Source organism: Diabrotica virgifera, chromosome 9, assembly GCF_917563875.1.
Source record: "Diabrotica virgifera virgifera chromosome 9, PGI_DIABVI_V3a".
Classification (NCBI taxonomy): Eukaryota; Metazoa; Arthropoda; class Insecta; order Coleoptera; family Chrysomelidae; genus Diabrotica; species Diabrotica virgifera.
In genome coordinates this window covers 209,287,784-209,308,443 of record NC_065451.1, presented here as the reverse complement: position 1 = coordinate 209,308,443, position 20,660 = coordinate 209,287,784, and the positions used below count along the sequence as shown (strand labels likewise).

At 31.4% G+C, this 20,660-nt stretch overlaps 1 protein-coding gene across 1 annotated transcript in view; it reads right to left on the bottom strand.

The window, feature by feature from the left end:
* Nucleotides 1–6,556: 6,556 nt before the first annotated feature.
* LOC114327649 (RAC serine/threonine-protein kinase) overlaps nt 6,557–20,660 on the bottom strand; it is a 29,106-nt gene continuing 15,002 nt past the window's right edge. The window contains exons 7-9 of the mRNA XM_050662376.1: nt 18,958–19,191; nt 14,293–14,542; nt 6,557–6,804 (exon numbers count right to left, since the gene is read on the bottom strand). Coding sequence (XP_050518333.1) covers nt 14,312–14,542; nt 18,958–19,191 — 465 coding nt within the window. The 3' untranslated portion in view covers nt 6,557–6,804; nt 14,293–14,311. The remainder of the gene's footprint in view (nt 6,805–14,292; nt 14,543–18,957; nt 19,192–20,660) is intronic.

Here is a 20,660-nt window from a genome sequence, read left to right as displayed (position 1 = left end):
TATGCAAAGTCCGCAGATAGTGTGCTACTTTTTTTATAAACAAAATGGCGCCGACAAATCGTATTTTTTTCAATTATTGCTCTATAACTCCGAAGATTTTAAATTTACAACAAAAACACCCAAATAAAAATTCACCGCAATTAAATTCTGCATAGAGATATGTTTTTCACGATTTGCTCCGACGAAAATTTTACTCGTAAAATGCGGGTTTTCCTAACAAAAACTATAATTTTCAAATAAAGTTTTAGGTAAGTAATTATTAATCAATAATTAAATAACTTAGTGACATCAAAGATTTCTTGGTATAGATTGTAATTCCAGAAGCCGGTGAAAATTAAACGAATATTTTAGCAACAATTCAATTGTTCATTAACAATTTACGATCGCAATAATAACCAAAATAATCATGATACATTGATCAAACTTATAAAGATTATAAAGATGAGATGCTTGTTTAATATTTTATCGACAAAATATAAATTTTTCTTTTTTTGCATAATCTTTAAATTAAAAAAAAAATAGTTATAATACGTTGGTCTAATTAGTAAAGTACAAAGAAAGTTTATTTACCAGCAATTTTATTGCTTTAATCGAATTATAAGATCTTATATATTATTAATATTGGTATGCAAAGTCCACAGATAGTGTGGTACTTTTTTTATAAACAAAATGACACCGACAAATCGTATTTTTTTCAATTATTGCTCTATAACTCCGAAGATTTTAACTTTACACCAAAAATACTCAAATAAAAATTCACCCCAATTTAATTCTACATAGAGGCATGTTTTTCCCGATTTGCTCCGACGAAAATTTTCCTCGGAAAATGTGGGTTTTCCCAAGAAAATCTCGAATTTTCAAATAAATTTTTTGGGCCAGTAATTATTTATTAATAATTATATAACTTGGTGAAATAAAAGCTTTCTTGGTATAGATTATAATTTCAGAAGCCGGTTAAAATGAAACGAATATTTTACCAACAATTCAATTGTTAATTAACAATTTACAGTCGCAATAACAACCAAAATAATCATGAGACATTGATCAAACTTAGAAAGATTATAAAGATGTGATGCCTATTTAATATTTTGTCGACAAAATATAAATTTTTAATTTTTTTGCATAATCTTTAAATGTTTAAAAAAAATTGTTATAAACAAATTAACATTTCTTAGAAATTGTTTATTATATTCTAATTTTAAAAAATACTTAAAATGCGTATTTCATAGGTCTTGAAAATGAATGCTTTAAAAAAATTTTCCAACCATTTGCAAAAAAGTTAGGAAACGGCAAAATAAATATACGATATCTCCATTGTTTATAATTTGTTTTAATTGTTTCAAAGCTTAAAAGTGAGTCTATGGTACAATCTAATTACTCACAAATAATGTCAAAAATTAGTGCAGTGGTTATATTTTAATCAAAGATTAAAAATACTTTTTTTTTGTAATTTTTAGCGCGAAAGTAGGCTTGATACAGAGCCGGAGATAAAATGTTCACTCGAAGTGACTGACACGCTTAAACTCGCGTGAGTTGTGTATGTGGGCGGGTAGCTACGGTACTGTATTATTCTACTTTCGCGCGTGTAAATTACAAAAAAATATATTTATAATCTTTAATTAAAATATAAGCATTAAGCTGATAATCGATATTGTTTTATAAATAATTAGCTTGTACTTTAAACTCACTTCCACGCTTTGAAATAATTAAAAAAAATTATTAACACCGTAGTAATCGTATGTTTACTTTGCTGTTTCATAACTTTTTTGCAAATGGTTGCAAAAAAGTTTTAAAGCATTCATTTTCAAGATATTTGAAATGCGCATGTTAGCTATTTTTTTAAATTATAATATAATAAAAACTTTCTGAGAAACGTTAATTTGTTTATAACTATTTTTTTTAACATTTAAAGATTATGCAAAAAAATAAAAATTTATATTTTGTCGACAAAATGTTAAATAGGCATCTCATCTTTATAAGATTTCAAAGTTTGATCAGTGTATCATAATTATTTTGGTTGCTATTGCGACCGTAAATTATTAATTAACAATTGAATTGTTGCTAAAATATTCGTTTAATTTTCACCAGATTCTGGAACTATAATCTAAGCCAAGAAGGCTTTTAAGTCACCAAATTATTTAATTATTGGTAAATAATTGCTTATCTAAAACTTTATTTGAAAATTAAAGATTTTGTTGGGAAAACCCGCATTTTCCGAGGAAAATTTTCGTCGGAGCAGATCGGGAAAAACACGTCTCTATGCAGAACTTAATCACGGTGAATTTTTATTTGAGTGTTTTTGTTGTAAAGTTGGCAAGTGAAAGAGGCAAGAAGCAGTGGAAAAGTGTATAGGAAGAGTACATATAAAGAGACGTCAAGACTGGTTCGATGAAGAATGTAGGAATGCGTTGGCAAGAAGAAACAGAAGAACCCCACATAAAAAAAGAAGTAAAAAATTTCTATCAAGAAGTTAAAAAATGCAGAAAAACTATAAAGAATAATACAAAGTATTGCAGAAACAAAGGTTTATTTCTAGGAGAAACAAAAAAATTAAACTGATGGGCGGAATAATTCGATCTGTTAAATACAGACCAACAAGAGGATTCAGAGGGAAATGAGAGTTGGCAAGAAGATGAAGAAGGGATGTGTAAAGAACCAACTAGAATGAAGTTAAAGAAAAAATAAAAGACTAAAAAATAACAAATGAACAGGATAAAGTGGTATCACGGCGGCGAAAGAAAGAATATTCCGCTTGACATTATCACTTTGGTAAAAAAGAAGAAATGCCGAAACAATGGAATAGCGCTCTTATTTGTTCGATTTACAAAAAAGGCGACAGAAAATTATACTATAATATAATTAGCTTAGGAGGCTGTGCTTTAAGGTATACAATAGTTTTTTCAAGATTTTACTTGAACCTCTTGTTCACTTTACTGAAAAAAGAATGTGTGTGTATTTTGTACGCACGTAAGAAGTTATACTTCTATATATGATTCCAACAAAATCAATATATCTACTTTAAACAGTTTTTTTGTATTGTATTTAAATCTTAAATTAATTTTAAAAAATTTAAAAACTCTTTTTTTAAAAGAACTAAAAGAATACCAAAAAAATATGCATTGTCCGGGATTTGAACGTGGGACCTTTCGATCTGTAGGCGAATGCTCTATCGACGAGCTATCGAGGTTACCCTTACGTACGATTATTTCTCGGTCATAATAATGACAATCGCGGTGACAAATAGATAATTGAATATTCATTTTCAATATTTATTCCCTTACTCCCAAAGACACAAAAATTATAATAAATATATTTACTCAAAACACTAATATATTCTTTTCACACACACCTTAGTTGCGCTACATAATTTAAAAGGTTTAGCGACTAACACCATACTGTCGTTGTGCGCATGCGCCGGGAATGTTAAAATTTTACCCTCAATCGCGGCTAAAGAAGTATAACTTCAATAAACGTTGTTAATAAAGTTTTTCCCATTCCAGAAAAACATTGTTTTTCCGGTTTCTACAGTATAAGATCCATAAACCTTCAAAAGTTAAACGGAATATTTAACCCGCCATTACACGCGCTATGAGGGAATCCCTCACCATATTTGTTTATAACCAATGAAATTGTGTAAACTAATACGACAACCTTAAGCACCCAGGAATGCCTTTAGCATGGTTCATGAGAGGGTATGAAAAAGTTATAGAATATTTCAGGCGGTCAGTGTGCTGTGTGATAGTTGAAAGAAGAGATATCACTCTTCAAGTGAGGGAATTCCTCACTGCGCGTGCAATCACAGTGAAATCACGTTTCTATTATCTCAAAGAAACTTTGCAGGTTTTTATTTAATATTTAGGTAGGTTTAATTAAAATATTATTGTTTGAATTAGGTTAGGAACAGTGGCACACCGAGGGGAGGTTGGGGGTTAAAATCCCACCCAGAACATATAGAAATATATATAAAAGAAAGTAGGAAAATGTAACTTGTCTTTCACAAATAATACAAAAAACTTTCGGTGCCCAAGCAAACCCCCCTGCCCCCCCCCCAGAGGAAAATTCTAGGTGCGCCACTGGTTAAGAACCCATTTTTAAATTTACCTATTCTAATTGGGAAATAAGCCACAATTTAACTTGAAAAATTGATTTTATTGACGTTTCGAATTCCACCTCGGACGTCGTTATCAAAATACAAAATATTAATAGTTAATTACATAAATGCCACAAAGAAATAGCTTCAGAACAGTTGTTAATTTTAATTTGTATTTTTAGTAAAATGAGTTCGCGTAAAGAACGTTAATTTCTTCAGTGGCCTGCTGAAATTGAAAATTGAGAAAACTTGCTTTTGATTTATATTATTTTTACTTTTGTTTTGTTAAATTAATAAAAAAAAATTGGTTTACGACACTTTCTATAATATGTGAGTACAAACCATTTTATATTTATACATGTTGACACTCATTCTTCCTCGAAATAAGTCGAATTTATGTAGGTGAGGGCGACGCTCATACGCGTGCAACCACGTCACAATAGAAGACGCGTGTAACGGCGGGTTAAGCACACCAATACAGTTGAGTCTCCGAGTCTTTACCCGTGCGTCATCATTTAAAGCATACGAAATAAGTCGGTTATTTACTAAACGCAACAGCAAGTGACAGAAAGTGGGTATTGCGGTATCACGGGTTATAGTATAAAATTTGACGTTATCAAATAAATAGAATGTCAAATTTAAGTACAGCTACATTTGAAGAAGCTTAATAAAGTATTTTATTATCACTGATTAATAAATAAATAAACAATTTATAAAAAAAAAACGATAACATATATTTTCTTTTTGTTATTTTATTCACTTTGGAGGAACATTAAACACAAGCATTCCTTAAATGTGTCAACAATGAGGTTATTTGTACGTTGTCAAAATCTATCGTAAAATAACATATAATTATAAAATTTCTAACTCCAATATAAAATTAGTTGTGAAAACAACTGTTTGTATACTTAAAAAACTTTAAAATGCAAAAATTCGACAAACTGACAGCCACAAAAGTAAACAAACCAAAACGTCAACATTTTACTTGAAATATGTGAAAACATCCCCAATCGTCTTTCTTTGTACCTATCTCTTTTCAATTTACTGAGGCTAGATCATTCATAAAAATTACATGTGTTTTTACCATTGACATATTAAGCGTAGACACGGCATACTCACCAAAACAGCGTAACGCGGAAACAGTCGATCGATGGTCTATCTCTTTTAACCAAGCGATCCCGCGCATGTGACAGACAAAGATTGCTAGACCACTCAATCCTATGTCGGCGTTACACCTCGATGCATTGAGTGGCATATGGCTAGCCCGGTCTATCCTTAACATGTCTCTGGTTTTTTACTTAATAACAGGCGGTAGCGGGTTTGTCATTAGTTTCATGCGTGGAAGAGAATGATGCTAGATAAAAATATGTGTTTTATCTCGCCAGGTATTAATGACGCACGGGTAAAGACTCTCGGACTCAACTTGTATAGAGAAGCACGCAGTGCTGTTGTGTTGAAAACCAAGTGTTTTCAACATTTTTGTAAATTATCTCTCATTACATGTCCGAAGTACTTCAGCTTTCTTTTCTTGATGCTTTTTATAATCTCAGTAGTCTTGCTGAGATGTTCTAGTATCGTGGAGTTCGAATCTTCTCCATGAGACTTTTAAATTAAAATTCTTCTTAACACCACATTCCGGAAGCCTTAAGGCGATTTAGAACACTTTTATTCACAGTCCAAGACTCGACATCATAAAGTAAGACCGAGAACACGTAGCAGTGAAGTATGTAGATCCTCAATGCCAATTTTAGGTCTTTATTACATAATACGTTGGACATCTTTCTAAAAGCGGCTCTGGTCTGCAAAATTCTGGATCAAATTTCACAGTGATTCTCTGCGTTACAATTTAACTGATATCCAGATCAACTTTAAGTTTGATACTATTTACATAGATAGCGTTGTATTCTGTTTACTTATTACGAGTATTTTGGTTTTCGGTATATTCAGATTCAGACCTTCCTTACAGCTCTTAACCACCTGCCAAGGAATGTTTGCAGATCTTGAGTAGAAGATAAGAACACTGCTAAAAGAGGGCCTACAAGAGGCATCCCTGTGTATTTCTTTTAATATTGTAGCGTGCTTACGGTTAAAATAACACTCTCGGTTCCTTTATACAAGTTACAGACGAATCTATTTTACAGACTAACACTACTCCTAAAAATTCCATCCTTATTTATATTCAAAACAAAAATACAAGCCATGTTCTCGAACGTTCCAGAAAAACGGAACCGTCCAACTTTAGTAATGCGTAGGCGATCTTTCTCGAGAAATCTTTTCCTCGCTCGTCTGATCAGTCATCCTTCCGGATGTCTCCATACGTAACGAGCTGTCGAGACGGAACCTGTTATTTGCTGTCGGTAATTCGTCACAATATTAAGAGTCTGTAATTCTAAACTGTCTACTAAAACTGATGTTGTTTGATGTTACAAGGATCGCAAGGAGTAATTTCAAAATAAAAAACCGACAAAATATCGTAACATTTATTTTTGAATAAGCAAAAAAACAATGAACTTCCTCCAGGATTACACATAAAAAAATGTGAATTACAAAATCTACAAAATAGAATAACTTATTTATATACAAGTGAACTACAATATGTTTTTAAAACAAATTATTGGTTTATTTTATTTACATATGTATATCAGATTATCACAAAAATGATAATTTATAACTTACAGTGTATATGTAGGTTGAATCAGTATAAGTACCCAGAACTGAAAAAAAAAACGAGCGATTAATCAAAAATTGTAAGGATAGGAGTGACTAATGCTCCAAAGGCAGAGTACTAGCCACGCCTTTCAAAGATATTCCAACCAATGAGAGCAAAAACAGGATATTACCTTGGATTTCTATCCTAATGACCCAATTTTGATGAAACTTTGGGAATAAGCTTTAGTTACCACCTAATTTAAAGTCTACCTTATGCCGATATGTGCTTAGTATTTTTTTGGGTTAAAAACTACCCCTTATTGACAACATTTAATAAAAATGTAACCCTGTTTTTAAACTAGGAGGAGTAATTCAATTTACCGCGCCCTAATGCTTGTTTGTAATTGGTTTAACCTCATGCAAGTTTACTCCACAGACATACAGGGTGTTAGTAAATAAGTATAAAAAATTTTAAGAGCTAATTCTACATGAAAAATTAATGCCAGTTTGCTCTATAAACATATGTCCGCAAATGCTTAGTTTCGGAGATACGGGGTGTTGAAATTTTTATTTCAAACTGCCAATTTATTTATTGCTCTAAGATCAGTTGAGCTATGAAAATGAAATTTGGTGAGTTTTAGGAGGTAGTTATTACGAATTTTATGACGTACAATTAAGAATTTTCTATTCATCATTGGCGCGCCTACGGGCAATGGTCTGAATTATTTTAAAGAAAAAAATAGTACGCCACTGAGATATTTCGAATTAGAAATTATTTTTAAATTCCACGTCAAATTTATGATAAAAAACCTTTCTTGCCTTTTTTCATATGATGCACCGTTTTTATGCAGAAAAATAAAACATCTTGGCGCATATTTTTCATTTCTTAATACATCATTAAGAACTATCCAATGTAATAATACCAAACTAGAACAATAACAGAAAATATTACTAATACCATTTTAACTAGGTGCAAAGCTGCAAGAAACGTTTAAAATGATCTCCTTTGCAGGTAACAGAAGAATTTTATATTCATCATTGGCGCGCGTACGGGTAATGGTCTGAATTTTTTGAAGAAAAAAATTGTACGCCACTGAGATATGTCAAACTAAAAATCATTTTTGAATTCCTCGTTCAATTTACGACAAAAAAATCTTTCTTGCCTTTTTTTCATATGCGGCGCCATTTTTATGCAAAAAAATTAAACATCTTAACGTTTACAAAGTATTTGAACTAAGTTTCTATGCATATGGAAACTACCTCAAATACTTGGTAAGCGTTAAGATGTTTTATTTTTTTGTATAAAAACGGCACCTCGTATGAAAAAAAGGAAAGAAAGATTTTTTGTGGTAAATTGAACGAGGAATTCAAAAATGATTTTTAGTTTGACATATCTCAGTGGCGTACTATTTTTTTCTTAAAAAAATTCAGACCATTACCCGTACGCGCGCCAATGATGAATATAAAATTCTTCTGCTATCTGTAAAGGAGATCATTTTAAACATTTCTTGCAGCTTTGCACCTAGTTAAAATCTTATTAGTAATATTTTCTGTTATTGTTCTAGTTTAGTATTATTATATTGGATAGTTCTTGATGATGTATTAAGAAATGAGAAATACGTGCCAAGATGTTTTATTTTTCTGCATAAAAACGGTGCATCATATGAAAAAAAAGGCAAGAAAGGTTTTTTTATCATAAATTCGACGTGAAATTTAAAAATAATTTTTAATTCGAAATATCTCAGTGGCGTACTATTTTTTTTCTGTAAAAAAATTCAGACTATTGCCCGTAGGCGCGCCAATGATGAATACAAAATTTTAAATTGTATGTCAAAAAATTCGTAATAACTATCTCCTAAAACTCACCAAATTTCATTTTCATAGCTCAACTGGTCTTAGAGCAATAAATAAATTGGCAGTTTGAAATAAAAATTTCAACACCCCGTATCTACGAAACTAAGCATTTGCGGACATTTGTTTATAGAGCAAACTGATATTAATTTTTCATGAAAAATTAGCCTTTAAAATTTTTCATACTTATTTACTAACACCCTGTATATGAACAGCTTATTTCAGAAAGGGACCTGAGTCAGTTTCTAATTATTTTTTGTTAAGAGTTTAATTATTTTTTTTATAAACGATCAATATTATTAAATTGGAAATTATTATAATAAATAATCATTTCCTCGTGAACCGAAACCAGAGTCGTCTTACTTTAGTTAGTTCAGAGAGCGCCGAAAGCACTCTAACTGTTGTTTCACCAGCAGTTTTGAAAAGTGAGTAGTCGGTATACCGAGATTCCATATACAGGGTGTCCAGAAACTCTACCGACAAACGAAGACAGGAGATTCTTCAGATAATTTTAAGATAATTTAACCCAATTCACTTAGTCCGAAAATGCTTCCTAAGGGAGCTAGAGCTCTTTGAAGATGGCGTCTTGTAATTAGTTTTTCTTAAATATTTCCAGAACGCTACTATTTAGAAAAACAAAAATTGGTACGCATATTTATCTACAAGATATAAATCTAATCCATCCATTGCAAATTTCTAGTACCGATCATAGGCGTCCGTTTTGGGTAGGGTAACGGTTATTTTATCGCATAACTTTTTTACCTTTAACTTTTATGCATTTCTGACACTGGATTATGAAATTGTGAAGTATTCTAGTACTAAAAGGTACTCTTGTTTTAAATCGGTAGGACTCACCGTTTTCTAGAAAAATCGATTTAAAAATTTTTCGCTTTTTAAATAAAAAAAAAAAATTCAAAAAAAAACTGTTTAGAAAGACGAAAACTGGTACATTTATTTATATTCCAGAGATAAATCGATTTGATTAATTGCGAATTTCTAGTACTGGTCATAGGCGTCCGTTTTGGGTAGGTCAACAGTTATTTTATAGCATAACTTTTTTGTCTTGAATTTTTGAGCATTTTTGACACTAGATTATTAAATTATGAGGTATTCGAGTACTAAAAGTTACTCTTACTTTATGTTGGTAAAATACTTCGTTTTTTGTTGAAAAGTTCTTTCAATTTTTTTTCAAATTCCAAAAACGAAAAACTTTCAAATCGATTTTTCTAGAAAACGGTGTGTCCTACCGACTTAAAGCAAGAGTACCTTTTAGTAGTAGAATACCTCACAATTTAATAATCCGGTGTCAAAAATACATAAAAGTTAAGGACAAAAAAGTTATGCGATAATATACCCGTTGCTCTACCCAAAACGGACGCCTATGACCGGTACTAGAAATTTGCAATGGATGGAATCGATTCATCTCTGAAAAGTAAATATGCATACCAATTTTCGTTTTTCTAAATAGAAGCGTTCTGGAGGTATTTAAGAAAAACTAATTTCATGGCGCCATCTTCAAAGAGCTCTAGCTCCTTTAAGAAGCATTTTCGGACTAGGTGAATTGGGTTAAATTGTCTTAAAATTATCTGAGGAATCTCCTGTCTTCGTTTGTCGGTAGAGTTTCTGGACACCCTGTATATCCGCTCCAAAATTGAAAAAAAAAGTTGTTTGTTTGTATTACAACTCCATTCATATTAAAGATACCGTATACATTCTTAAACCATTTTATAGGAAATTTTAAGGACTATAAAAATATCAATTTAAAATATTTAGTTTTTAAAAGGTAAACGATTAGGGTGAGCAAGAAAGATGATACTCGCGCTACCAACCTAACTTAAAGTATTGATATCTCTGACAGTTTTTATGCTAGAGTAATGAAAAAACAAACAAATTTTTTGTTAAAAAACCCTACATTTTCGTAAAGTATCTTTTTTCGTATCTCTTATCATTTTCGAGTTACACGGAGAAAAAGGAAGATTTTTAAGAAAACTTAAAAATGCGCTCTATAATTTGATCTTATTTTTTCAAAAATCGTGGCATTAACCAGTCCAACTTTTTGAGCCTAAAAATAGCATTAATATAAAATAAATTGTAGAAGGAAAACGATTTATTTAAATTCTGATGGGTGCGGGGTTAAATATTCATACTGCTCATTTTTTCTTAAAATATATAAGTTATGAGTGATCAAGCTTTTTACACCGTATCTCGCTTAGTTTAAAACGACTGTAAAAATATCAAGTAAATTTGTAACACAGATAATATTTGGCAACCCTGTCGTCCACTGACGTAGTATCCTGTCAACGGCTGACACACAGACATTCGACATCCAGCTTTCAGCCATGAGACTAATATAATTTATAGTTTAATTGTAAAAGCATAAAAACCGCTAAACGCCGTAAAAATGAGTAGCGCATACAATATTCCAGCTACAAAAGATCTGATATGAATATTACGTGGCGCGAAAATGTATTTTCATTTTGATGCAAAACAAAATTCTAGTTATATTTTAAAATATTTTTTTATAATATTTTCCCAATTTGAAGTAAAACGCGCCACAAAAGAGTAACTTTGATACAGTTTGAATTTTGAAACTCTTTTGTGACGCGTTTACTTCAAATTTTGCAAATATTATGAAGAAATCTTTTAAAAGAAAACTAGAATTTTGTTTTGCATCAAAATGAAAATACATTTTCGCGCCACGTAATATTCATATCAGATCTTTTGTAGCTGGAATATTGTAGGCGCCACTCATTTTTAAGGCGTTTAGCGGTTTTTTATTCTTGTATCAGGAGTTTTTCAAAGCTATTTATAAATTAAATGTATAAAGTTGAATGCAATGTTTCTCGATTATACGTTAAGCTTTATAAATGGTCGCCTTTGTCGCATTATCTCCCAAATGAGCTAGTGTCCATCGAATGTACACTAGATTTTTTTTCTATTCGAAATAAATTGAAAAAAATATTGGGATGGCCGGTAAATGAACTCGGATTGCCCGTTGCCAGATCAAATTTAGCGTCGTAACCACTACAACTACATAAACCATTTAGGGAATAATCGTTAATTGGATTATACTTTTGTAGCTTAATAACTTCTAAACGGCTTAACCGATTTTGTTCACTAAACATGAGTTTGAAACGTATTGACAAGTAGTATCTTATGCATCTAAAGTCAAGTATAATAACTGAAGCTATTACAGGAATTATTGAGCTTGAAAAATCGTTTTTCCCATAAGAAATATATTTGATCATACTTATGAAGCCTATAACTTAAAAATTCGAATTTTCCCGGATATAAGGTATACACCGTTAGATTTGTCTAGAGTCCTTCTACAAACGCTCAGTTATTGGCTAGGTTGAAATTTTGAGTAATTGTCGAAAAACCAAAATTTTCAAAGTTTAGTTTTTCAGTTTTTCGGCTATACTGAGCCGTGTGTATGTCTGATCCTGACAGCTTAGACACCATTTGAAAGCTTAACTCAACGCTATTGATTTGGTGTATTTACTGTTCTGTCTCTTCTTAAACTGAAGATATATACCGCCAAAAAATATTCCGTTTTGTACCTACCAAGTCCTCTAGCTGGCTTATGGGTGGTCAAGTCACAAACTACACCGGTTCTGAATCGGCCCTCACCCCTCTTCAAACACAGAAAAAAAAATTCAGATCGGTTTAACTTTTCCACATACATAAGTACATACATACTGTTATATTTCTATTTGATATGAAAATTAAATTTTGATAATTATAAACAGAATTCAATTTAATATAAAATATTTTCAATTTTCTCAACCACGGGCATATAAATTTAGAACAACCTGTATACAACAAATTGTTATGTTTAATTTTAAGAAGTGATTAGAAGAAGCTTACGAAACTCGGGACAATGCGCCGAGAATAAACAAAGTGAATGGCGCGTACCATTATCGTTGTTCGCGGAAGGTTCGATCATTATCCTATGCTAAATAAGACTCAGTTGAAATAGATAATAGGTCATTATCGTTGTTCGCGGAAGGTTCGATCATTAGCCTATGCTAAATAAGACTCAGTTGAAGTAGATAATAGGTCATTAAATTTTGTAAATAGTAGAAAGTAATTTTAGAATGGGAATTAACTATTTTTTTTTTGAAATCCATTAAGCATATTTAGAAAGATTAAAAATTGGTTTTGAGGAATACTGCGAATGAGAGTTGGTGGTGGAAGGTTGATTTGTGAATCTGGAAGGGATATTTAGGAAGTAGGTGAATGACTGAAAAGAGAGATCAGAATGTTTTGAGCTGTCGAGAAGTGAAGTCCAGTAGGAGACGGTAGTGTACGGAGAGTGAGAAAGCCGGTGTAGTTCCGTGAGTGTGGAGTATCTATCGTGGAACGAGAGGTAGGCCAGGTTGAGAGTAAAAGAACCTCCTTGAGCCAAGAGTGTCCCGGTAGCTGATTGCAGTTTCGAAAAAGGTAGAATACAGCATCACGACAGAAGCAGGAACGAGAGCTATACGAGCTAGTTTTCAAAGGAGAACATTACTGAAAGCCAGGACGAGGTTTTGATCGCAGCCAAGGATAGCAGGAAACGGGTCTTGTGTGAAGACATTCTCAGTTCACCAGAAAAAGGTCAGTCTCATTTGTTTGGACATGAATGTATGGGTTTTGCGTATTAAATACCACATTTAAAATCGAAGAACATAATCAATAATATCAGAAAAGCTTCATCAAACTTAAATAGAATTGTTGCTAATAAATCCTAATAGTTAAATGTTAATAAAAACTTTCAATTGGAAACCAAAAGGAAATAAGATTCCCATGTGTAAATGTTATGTTTAAGAATAATAAGATATAGCAAATATTAAGCAGTGATTGCCATTTAAAAATAAACAATATTTTGATTATAATTGTAACCCATATGTGTGTATTATTTTACTCTTTTCTTTCCTATCCCGATTAGGAACCATTGAGAAATACTTAGAAGCCACGTAAGTAAGTAATTAATTTTATAATTCGCCCTGAGATTGAAAACATATTGATATGTGATCTGGTAAATTAATTAGATTATTATTAATGCATTGATTAAATTAAATGACATATAAGAATATTATCTCATATCAATAATCAAGATCACATCAATACATATCCACAAACATTTTCCCTTTTTTAAATAAAAATTGACTCATATTTCTGAGCTCGGTAACTTTTGAATGGTATAACCGATTTTTAAAATTAGACATGCGTTGGAAAGGTAATGATCAGTACTATTAGAAGCCGCAAAGGTCGGATTTAAATTTTTGAAGTTTTTGGGAGTTTTGGGGACGAGAACGAAAAACAGACCCTAAATAGAAAGGGACATAAAATCCACACCCTTGGACCAAAATGGATGGTTGACATATTAATGGGTGAGTCTTTTCCTGAACTTTAAGATGGGAGTTGGCCCAATTTTCAATTCAGTCAGATTTAGAAAATCGAAAATTTCATGTATATATAGTATCGCGTGTAGGGCGTAATAATAGTAATAATGTACTTATTTTTATTTCTTTACACCTACAGTTGCAATTACAGTTTTACAGTGTAGTTGAAGTCAAAGTATGAAACACCAAAATAAACCCTTTCTCTATCGTGTGCTTATTCCCACACTTAACATCCCTTATAAACTGATGCATTAGGACGAAATTCGGAGCCAAATACCCTCATTGGCTGGTTTATGAGTTTAGAGTAACACTTACTATTAGCCAGCAACAGGAGTCACTGCATTGGAGCTACGCTAGTCATACTGCCGCTAATGTAAGCTGAACTGCCCAATGTAGAGGACATATCTTGAAAACTGAACTGAGGAAAATAGGGTTCTTCTTGGATGGAACCCAGAGGTCTGCTTGTGTCTGGTGGCGTTAATTCGACGCTTTCTCCGGTAAATTCAGAGTCGAAGTATCTGGTGTCGATGTCGCTGGTTACTTGGGGTTTGAACGGTGGAGGAATCTACAAGATAACAATAGATCAATGTAAATCAATCAATCAATATATGTAATATACAATCCTAGACTGGGAAAATATTCAACAATAGGGAATTTACATAAAATTTTAAATTCGAAAAAAATGTTATAAATCACAACAGAACATAAATTAAAACATGTATCAAAGATAAAAAAGTTTTGTTTGTCTTTAGTTTGGCCCCTAAAGACGATTAAAATTTCAAATTAAAACAGGTGGTCCAAAACGCTTCGTGACGTCACTTGGTTTTACATTTACATTCTGCACCAAGAAAGTAAACAAAATTGTATATAATTTTAAATTAGACATTATAAACGTCAGTAGAAAATACAGTTATGTGACGTCCCAAGTGTTTTTGATCGTTTGACCTATTCACAGAAAACTTGTACTTTTACAAAATGGTTTTATTTTTCATAGTAAACCTTCTTTCCTTTCCTTCAAAAACTGTATCAAACTCCAATCTCAACAAACTGGTATATATTATTACAATGACATACAATAAATTTCATTAGAATATAAATATTTTTCCCTTATTCCGCGACGATGAGCTGGCCAAATACCCAAGTAGGTGGAGGGCAATAAACTAAAGAAGAATAGAGAAGAATATACCTAAATATAACCATAATCATAACTACATAATAAAACTATGTGACGTCACGGGTCGTTTGAACTATTTTATACCGCAGAAGACTTTAAACTTGTATTTCTAAGTTATTATGAGTTTTTGAAGCGTGAAATTTTGGAAATCTCATTTTTAAACAAAACTGAACATTATTATGTAATAAAAAAAATGTGCAAGTTCGCTATTGAGAAAGAGAGAAACTTATGGTTTCTAAAATGAGTTACATTTATAAAACACAACATGACACAGTACAAGATAAATTAAAATACTAATTATAAAAGTTACATAATAACAAATATATCAATTAGCGCAACTGCCCTCAAAAAATTCCTCGATACTATAGTAACACTTAGATAATACAAACTTCTTGATTGCTCTTCGGAGTACAAAAATATTTCTTGAGGATCTTATATCGAGTGGTAGGTGTTTAAACACTTTCCTTCCAGTGCAAATAAATGATTTTTTAATTAATGTAGAAGAGGGAATTGCAATAACATAAGTTAGACGAGTGTTATAAAAGGAATCTGTCTGAATATACTCCAGGGTAATAAATAAGCTAGAAGCTAGGCTCAAAGATCCGGGTAGCTGACTACTTTTTTTAGTTATTGTAGACCTATAGGAAGCAAACCTGCTTGTTTCATGCCTAGAGTTCGCGTCCGTTTTTTAATTATTAACAATTTAGTGCCAAAAACTCGATTTTTTCGATTTTTTGCACCTCATTCAAAAGCTAAATAGTACATAATTTAATACTACATATAAATATATTTTATATATAATATATTTAATATAATTAAGATATATTACAAAATTTAATTTTTTAGAACATTAAAAAAACGTTCAAAATGCCGATTTTTGAAAGTTAAAAAGTTAATTTGTTGCTACGCAACTGCAAAATAAGTGAAAATCGTTATTTGTTAATAACTTTACTAAAACTACCTTAGAACTTTAGTGTTTCGCCCAAAGTTGGGTATTGGGGTACTTAACAAATCTTCAAAATTTGAGACCGATCCATTAATTAGTTTAAGAGTTATTCTATTTGTTTATCCCAGAGCCCTTTATTTTGCAATAACATAAGACAGAAAATAATGAAGATAGAGCAATTCTGCGTATGCCAAATGAAAGTAGGAAAGTGATGCTATCAAAATGTATTAAAAAAAGATAAAAAAATTATCTAATATAGTAAAAAATCTGAATGCCAAATTTGTGAAATTTTGTAGTTTATAACATTTAGAATAACATTAAAAATATTATCCGCAGAAAAAATCATTTTACATATTAGAAAATCTGGTATTTACACGAATTTTTAAAAATGTAGTTCAATTGGTGACTGTCGTGGTAAGTGAAGGGGAAGCTGGGAGCCGACAAATGGACGAGTTAAAAAACTAAAAAAGGCAACTTAAAACTACTATCATTTTCTATATCTCGGGATCTACTGAATATATTTTGATCGTTCTTTTTTTAATTTGCATGTAATTTTTCTGTACATTACAAATATGCAATTTGTCTAGACATTCATTAATTAATAAACAGTCTAATTTGTTTAAACAACTTTTAAAAAAATATTTTTTCCCCAAAAATCCATGATTTTAATCATACTATCGTTATTAATCATAGAAAAAGTTAAGGTATACTTTAATAAATAAATTATCTTCAATAAGATCTTTTTCTATGATCATTAATGAAACTATGATTAAAAAAATAGATTTTTGTAAAAAAATATTTTTTCAAGAATTGTTTAAACAAATTAGACTGTCTATTAATTAATAAATTTACAAACAAACTGCATATTTGTAATGTACGTAGCAATTACATACAAATTAAAAAAAGAAAGATCAAAATCCATTGAGTTGATCCAGAGATACAGAAAATTATATTAGTTTTAAATTGCTTTTTCGGTATTTTAACTCGGTGGATTTGTAGGTTCCCCCTAGTAATCGTTTGAACTACATTTTTGAAAAATCTTAGAGGGTGCTGTGAAGGTACAATGTTTGTGCAATTTTTTTAAGAAAAAATACAAATCCCATTCTTTAAAGTGGCATTAATGAGATTCCTTAATTATTATAAACAAATTAGCTGTGAATTAAAAAAAAAAAACATATGGCTAACTTTGTCTAAAATGAACCCAGGCTAAATTTTTTTATTTGAAAATTCGTGTTAAAATACCATCTTTTCGAATATATAAAAATATTGTTTCTACGGACAACATTTTTAAAGTTATTCTAAATGTTTATAAACTACAAAATTTCAAAAATTTGGCATTAGGATTTTTGACTGTATTAATTATTTTTTATCTTTTTTAATACATTTTGATACTATCACTCTTCTACTTTCATTTGGCATACTTAGAATTGCCCTATCTTCATTATTTTCTGTCTTATCTTATTGCAAAATAAAGGTCTCTGGGATAAACAAATAGAATAGCTCTTAAACTAATTAATAGATCAGTCTCAAATTTTGAAGGTTTGTTAAGTACGCCAATACCCAACTTTTGGTGAAAAACTAACGTTCTAAGGTAGTTTTAGTAAAAGTTATTAAAAAATAACGATTTTTACTTATTTTGCAGTTTGCGTAGCAACAAATGAACTTTTTATCTTTCAAAAATAGGCATTTTGAAGGTTTTTCAATGTTCTAAACAATTTAATTTTGTAATTTTATGTCAACTATTTAGCTTTTGAATGGAGTGCAAAAAATCGAAAAAATAGTGATGTTTGCACTAAATTGTTAATAATTAAAAAACGAACGCGAACTCTAGGCAGGAAACAGGTAGATTTTCTTCCTATAGGTCTACAATAACTAAAAAAGTAGTCAGCCACCTGAATCTTTGAGTGTCCCGAGAAAATCCTTATTACTCTGGACTAATATAGACATACAAGGATATACATGCAAGGAAGTGTCAAGATATCATGTTTCCGGAACAAAGGTCTGCATGGTATACCAATTTTAACCTTGCATAAATATCTGAGTGCTCTCTTTTGTAGCATAAAAAGTCTGCTGAAATGATGAAGATACGCCAGCTACCACAAGGCAATACCGTATCTCAAATTAGATTCAATCAAGGTCACATAAATACGTTTTCTTCTTCTTCAGGTGCCATCTCCGCTACGGAGGTTGGCAATCATCATAGCTATTTTAATTTTTGAGGCAGTAGCTCTAAATAGTTGTTTCGAGCTGCATCCAAACCACTCTCTCAGGTTCTTCAACCATGAAATACGTTTTGCAATCTTGAAATCTAAATGGTGTGCAACTGATTTGACAGCAAAGCAATATTTGATATGACAGATGACTTATGACAATGTAGCCTCCAATGTCACAATATAAATGTATCATTATTTTTTGAAGAACTGCAAAAAGAAATTAAAAACCTCCGAAACGGAACAACAGCAAAAGAAGATGAAGAAAGAGAACTACACAAAGGAATAAACAAGCTAATACAACAAATATGGACATAAAACGTGCTACCAGATGATTAGGAGAATAGGATTTTGAATGCCAAAGTGTTCTTTACGGATTGTAACACTAAATAAATGAATGAATGACTCATTTTTCTTATTAAATAGGTTTGTTCTAGCAAACAGTCAAACTAGTCAGAAACCGTCAGCAAACAGTTGGTCAGTGAGAGAACATAATACAGTCACCAGTGCTATCCCCTCTACTCGCGCTGGTCCACAATTCGCTGATGGTTTCAAACCGTTTGAAACTGATGCTAGAACTAACCTATTATTATCTGTAGTCTATTTTCCCGTTTTAACTCAATTTTCTTGTTTTCTTCCCTATTACATACCTTTTTCTGTTCCAAATCCCTCCAGTTGATGCTGCTGAAGAAGGGATGAGCCATGATTTGCTTGGCATCTTCAGGTCCACCTCCTAATCTCTTGGTAGGGTCCTTCACAAGCAGTCCGGCAAGCAGTTCCTTGGCTTCGGTGCTCAAATTCTTCGGGAATTTTACTTCTTCCATCAGAATGAGCGTGAATAGGACATCATGGTCGCGGTTGTAGAAGGGCAGTCTGCCACACATCTGGAAAATTATATAAATATAATTAATTATTGTATTAGTTCTACTCCTGAGTATAGAGACCATGTTTTCATTGGAATTTAAGCACGTTGAATAGACGGGAAGTGCAGTGCAAATTTTAGACCTCCCCTAGTCTTCTTTAATTCAACATACATATGGTTTGCAAGAAATAGAAACCACGAGATCTTTTTTGTTCCGAATGATCCAAAAAACCTGAAGTAATACCTACCCGATTAGAAACAGTTGATTTTTATAATTTGTTATGGTATTTAGGTATAGGGAACATTATGTTAAAAATAATCAGTATTTCTTAAGCACTCCAAACGCAAAAAATATACAGGGTGTTCCATTTGACATAAGAAAGTTCATTAGATTTCCAGAAAAACGGAAGATCTGACAACAATGTAAATACCACGCTAATATCGGCCGCATCACAAGACCCTTACTCACTGAAACCTATAAAAATCGTGCAAGCTGTTTTCGAGATAATTGAGGAGTTCCATATATACAGAGAGGATCTAAATTATGGAATAAATTCATTTTCTCTAAAATGGACGACTTTAGAGAAAAATCCCGAAACAGGTCGATTTTTATTTTCAAATTACAATTTTTTGGCATAAATTTCATACTAGTGACGTCATCCATCTGAGCGTGGTGACGTAATCGATGTTTTTTTACAATTCTCTATACAAGGTGTACAATTCTCTATACAGTAATATAAACATTAATATCATTATTTATACAGGGTGGCCAAAATAATAATTTTTGAATTAAATTAATTGAAAAAAGAAGAATGTATGCAATTTATTTAACTCAAAATACATTCTATCGCCATCAGAAAATATGAAAAAAATGTTTATTTGGCAAATAAATGTTCAAACTGCCAAGAGTTAGGTGGGAGGCTGTTTGTGATTTAATTTAAGCGAAAAGAAATGTTTATTTGTGAAATAAACATTTTTTTCTATTTACTGACAGCCGTACAATGTATTTTGAGTTTATTACATACATTCTTCTTTTTGCGTCAATTAATTTAATTCAAAAATGTTTTTGGTCAGCCTGTAAAAATAATAATATTATCGTTTATATTACTGAATAGAGAATTGAACACCACTTCAAATGAGGTGCCACACGACCCCTATTCCCATTTAAAAAAATCATTGATTACGTCATCACGCTCAGATGGATGACGTCACTAGTATGAAATCTATGCCAAACAATTGTAATTTAAAAATAAAAATCGACCTGTTTCAGGATTTTTCTCCAAAGTCGTCCATTTTAGAGAAAATGAATTTATTCCATAATTTAGATCCTCTCTGTATATACAGGGTGATTGATTAGTGTGAGGAAGCTCAGTATATCTGTTATAGTAAAAATTACAAAAAAAAGTTATTGACAAAAATTGTAGGCAGCTTTAAACTCCACATTTTAAAATTAGCTACAATCTTACAGGGTGTTCCATAAGATGGTGGCAG